The sequence below is a fragment of the Dendrobates tinctorius genome, unplaced genomic scaffold (assembly GCF_039654945.1).
Source record: "Dendrobates tinctorius isolate UK_male_01 unplaced genomic scaffold, ASM3965494v1 ptg000011l, whole genome shotgun sequence".
NCBI classification, from domain to species: domain Eukaryota; kingdom Metazoa; phylum Chordata; class Amphibia; order Anura; family Dendrobatidae; genus Dendrobates; species Dendrobates tinctorius.
Window position 1 is genome coordinate 93,528,780 of NW_027361679.1, and position 5,096 is coordinate 93,533,875.

At 46.2% G+C, this 5,096-nt stretch overlaps 1 protein-coding gene across 1 annotated transcript; it reads left to right on the forward strand.

The window, feature by feature from the left end:
• Nucleotides 1–717: 717 nt before the first annotated feature.
• Nucleotides 718–3,513, forward strand: JUND (JunD proto-oncogene, AP-1 transcription factor subunit). Its single transcript, XM_073544842.1, has one exon. The coding sequence runs from the start codon at nt 1,845–1,847 to the stop codon at nt 2,733–2,735; it is 891 nt and encodes a 296-aa protein (XP_073400943.1). The 5' UTR covers nt 718–1,844; the 3' UTR covers nt 2,736–3,513.
• The last annotated feature ends 1,583 nt before the right edge of the window (nt 3,514–5,096 follow it).

Here is a 5,096-nt window from a genome sequence, read left to right on the forward strand (position 1 = left end):
CCTGTTGCATAATGGTAAATGCTCAAATTCATTTACTTAAAGGGGTTGTCAGGAGAAATGAAACCATTACCCGGTTGACAGTATATGTAAAAAAAAGTCACAAGTTGAATCACATCCACCTACTGACACCCACTTGCACCCAGTGCAGGAATGGATGTCACTGTTCCATCAGACTGCTGCAGACGGTGATCTGCTGCAGCGGTCAGGTGATTTTAGCAGTGTGCCCTCCGACGTCTTGTGCTGCTCAATGTAAGCCAATTACAGGCCACAGCTTCCCATAAAGGCCTGAAGAATTGGAAGAGAACGGAACTTCTATACTGTCAATTACCACGGTGAAGTGACTTGCCTGAGGAGAAGAGGCGCGTCTTCCCTCTACATATGTCCATACACAAAGGAAGCCACTCACTTGTCCCCGCTCTGACGAGCGCCACTCCCTGTCCACGTGTCTAAAAATAACCCGTGACGTCTCTGGGCTCAGGGAGCGCTTAGCGAAGCGAGACGTCAGCGACACGTGACGCGAAGGCGACTTCGTATTGGACGAGCGGAGCTCTCAGCGGATAATTAGTTAACCAATGACATCAGCCCAGGGTGCATCACTACACGGTTCAGCCCGCCCACAAGCTCAATCAGGGAACGGCTAACGTCATATCGGACCAATCAGGAGACAGCGAAGTGACATAATGTCCGCGGGAACATTATATAAGGAAGTACGGGCGGCGGCGCCGCGGCTTAATAATCGCTCGCTGGGTGCTGCACTTCTCAGCATTACTACGGAAGTGGCGCTCCAAGGGGACGACGGGCTGGAAGGATTGCTCACTCCTAGAATTACCCGGTAATCATCCTGGCAGAGCTGGTCTGTGGGCACCGACTATCCCGTGGTGCCACCTGGAAAAGGACCTGACAGCTGATCTGTGGGCATCGCCTGTACCGTGCTGCCACCTGGAAAAGGACCTGGCAGAGCTGATCTGTGGGCATCGCCTGTACCGTGCTGCCACCAGGAAAAGACTTTGGTAGAGCTGATCTGTGGGCATCGCCTGTACCGTGCTGCCACCAGGAAAAGACTTTGGTAGAGCTGATCTGTGGGCATCGCCTGTACCGTGCTGCCACCAGGAAAAGACTTTGGTAAAGCTGATCTGTGGGCATCGCCTGTACCGTGCTGCCACCTGGAAAAGGACCTGGCAGAGCTGATCTGTGGGCATCGCCTGTACCGTGCTGCCACCCGGTATAGGACCTGGCAGAGCTGTTCTGTGGGCATCGCCTGTACCGTGCTGCCACCCGGTATAGGACCTGGCAGAGCTGTTCTGTGGGCATCGCCTGTACCGTGCTGCCACCCGGTATAGGACCTGGCAGAGCTGATCTTTGGGCATCGCCTGTACCGTGCTGCCACCCGGTATAGGACCTGGCAGAGCTGATCTTTGGGCATCGCCTGTACCGTGCTGCCACCCGGTATAGGACCTGGCAGAGCTGTTCTGTGGGCATCGCCTGTACCGTGCTGCCACCCGGTATAGGACCTGGCAGAGCTGATCTCTGAACACCTCCTGGCTCTTGGTGGTACCTGTTAAAGACCCTATTACAGCTGATCTCTGGGTGCCGCCTAGTAAAGACTCTGGCGGAACTGATCTGTGGGCACCGCCTGTCCCGTGGTGTAGACAAAAGCTGACTGCCTCTTAAAGGGGAACTAACACTCCAAGAACAAAGGAGCAAATTCCCAGGAAACTTCCACTTGGAGTTCAGGCACGCCTACAGAAGACTCTTTTTTCCTTTAAGCTTGTACCCACTGAGGTCGGATGGGGTATAAGTAGCTGAACCCCACACTGTTCTTCCTAAGACTGTCCTATGGTATAATGGAAATACCCTTCTACCATGATGAGGTGTTGAATTTACATCAGTTTTCCAGCTTCTACACTGCAGCCACCATGATGAAGAAAGACCTGAACCTCAACCTGACTGAGCAGGTAGCAAACAGCCTTAAGCCTCTTCGTGATTCTGATGGCCTGCTCACCTCCCCTGATCTGGGACTCCTGAAACTAGCTTCTCCAGAACTTGAGAGGCTCATAATTCAGTCCAATGGCCTGGTCACTACCACACCGACCAGCAGCCAATTCATCTACCCAAAGGTGGCCAGCGAAGAGCAGGAGTTTGCCGAAGGATTTGTGAAAGCTCTGGAAGATCTTCATAAACAAAACCAAGTTGGGATGCCAAATGCAGTGGATTTGAGCTCTGTACCTGCTGGAGCCAATCTGCAGCCTCCCCCACCCGGTGATGCCCCTGTGTATGCCAATCTCAGTAGCTACTCTAGTGGATCAATGGGCACCACTGTAAACTACAGCACGGAAACTGTACCATTTCCACCTCCACCATCAAGCTTGTCACAGCAGTCTGTGGCACCACCAACTAGATTACACATTCTGAAAGATGAACCTCAAATTGTGCCAGAAGTAGCAAGTTTTGGAGACAGTCCACCAATGTCTCCAATTGATATGGACAATCAGGAAAGAATCAAGGCTGAGAGAAAGAGGCTAAGAAACAGAATAGCAGCTTCTAAATGCAGGAAGAGGAAATTAGAGAGGATCTCTAGACTGGAGGATAAAGTAAAAAGCCTTAAAACTCAAAATACAGAGTTGGCATCTACTGCGAACCTGCTGAGGGAACAGGTGGCCCAGCTGAAGCAGAAGGTCATGAGTCATGTCAACAGTGGTTGCCAGCTTCTTCCTCAGCAAGTCCAAGCTTATTAAAGCTTGGCTTGTGTCCAGTTTCTCTTGTTATGCCTACTGATAAACTTCATTCCAGAAGAGGAATCATTGGCCCAACCAAAGACTATTGTCTTGTTTGTTGTAACACCATAGATAGCCATTGTCCAAGAGGCAGTGACATTGTGAAGCTGGTTCCTTTCTGGAGGCAAAGCTCAGATAACTGTCAGTGGTTAAAACATGCTTCAGTTTACATTGTAGAAAAGGACTTATTTTTAGGAGATCATTTGTAGTTTTATACATGCAGGACAGATATGGATCCGGAGTGCCTGAGCGAAGCAGAGTTAATTCTGAAGGGTATAGTCGTGGGGGCATTTTCCCCTCCTCCAGGACCCACGTTTACACCACATAGAAGTTTATTCATAAAACATGTTCTAGACAAACTTGGTTTCCTCTGAATATACCAAGTGCAATTAGTGCTGGTTGCATATTTACTGCCTTAATTGTTTACAAGGTCTTGAGCAGGGAGAAGAGGGGGCATTCCTCTGTGTTTCTTCTAACCTCTTTCTTGCCAGAGGGTTTCTGATATTGCAAGCTACTCCATTGGAGTAGTGACTAGGTGTGCCACGCTTGCACACCAGATTGTAAAATAATGTAAATGTAACATTTTACAGAAATTGTTTTGTTTGAAGTGTTTGATTTTACTTGCTATATTTATGTTATACTGGGAACAATGTTTTTAACCTTTTTTTTTGTACTACACATTCCAGTATATCCAGTACTTTAGTGTTCTTATGTACAATAAAGTATGGTGTAAATGATAGTTTGGTGAATTTTTTGTTCTTGATGGAAGGGCAATTGTATGTTCAGCATGAAACTTGCGATGCATTTGCTTGTTTTTCTCTTTGGTCTACATTACTGTGGTGTCTGTGTATGTATGTATCATCATATACTGATTTGTGTAGTTTGTATTTCTTCTATACCGTCTGCACTGTGTGTGTTCGGATATATACCTATTGTACAGTGTGTGGTTGGTTACGTGTTTTCTTTGGAGTGCCTGTAATTATCTCTAAACTCCTAAACATGAAACCTATAATTAGGTTTGAAGCCTACAATAATAGAAACTCGATCTACACTTACTCTGCCCAAGCAAAATGGAAGCACATTAGAGCAATGTACAAGTAAAAATCCCTGATTACATGATGGTTTCCAGACGGTGGGACATGCAGTAACATGTTTCACTATGTATTAAATGCATGTGAAGCTCATGTAGACATAAAAAAACTGCTATTTAGGAACCAAGCTAGTGATTCTTTGTCCTCTGGGACGATCTGTGTTAAGGCTCGATTTTTTTAACTAGATATGGGGCACACATTTGAGGTTAAAAATGATACTTGTATGCATGCAACTCTGCATGTGGCATTAACTTTATTTTCAGTGTTGTCTAAGCTGTATCCAGAAAAAAAAAAGCACAATGGTTCTCCAATAATAAAACTAACCCTCTAGTGCCACCTATAGGCAACTAGTTATAATGCATGTCCATAATTGAAAAAAGCATTCAAATCAGAGACACCTGTCTAAAGACAGCACCGTTTTATGGTGGATGCCCCTCATCAGTACAGAATATCAGGGTTGTGGTGGTCTGTGAGGTGCTTGTGAAGTGATGCATGGAAGGTACAATTTTTCCCTGCAGGAATTTAGCTTTCACATGTATCTAAGAACATTATTTGACAAGTGTTTCGCCCAATCTTGATGAGTGTTCGTAGAAAGGTTTGTTGCGTATTCATTCTAATATAAGAAGGTAAAGCGCTAAGGTTTTTTTTTTCCAAAATCAAGTTATTCCTTATTAGAATAAATAAGTTCCTGATTGCTGGAGGGTTCAGCCTGTGGGACCCCCCACTGATTCAAAGACCGAGGATCTATATTGCCCCTTTAATGGAGCAAAGGTGCCAATACTTGGCCTTCTTTTAAGTCATTGTCAAAGGGGCTGCCAAAATTAGCTCTGTTCCATTCGAGATGGGGCTCTGTGCAGCCCCTTTCTCCGGGGTCCAGAGCCTCATTCTCGGGATCACATGGTATCCTAGATATCAGTCCCTCAACATTCAGCAAGCTCTCCCCTATCTTTAGGATGGGATAACTTGTGATTTTAGCCAAACCTCTTCAATAAATTAGTATCTAACATGAAGCAGCTCCTACAAGGTATATATTTAAAGGCCTCTGTCCTTATGTTACAAATCTGCAGTCACTCTGTTACAAAAGTCTTGTAAATCCTCACATCACGTGCACTGCGTGCTGTGATGATTCTCCGTCGGAGGTGGTCATGTGCCCGCAAGTATGCCATTTTCATACTTCCAGCCACATTCCAACTAGACGTGCTCAGCCTCGCTTACATTGAACTAGGCAGCA

Bases quoted from the DNA above. Each gene is read 5' to 3' on its own strand.
- JUND (XM_073544842.1), top strand. From the start codon at position 1,845: ATGGAAATACCCTTCTACCATGATGAGGTGTTGAATTTACATCAGTTT.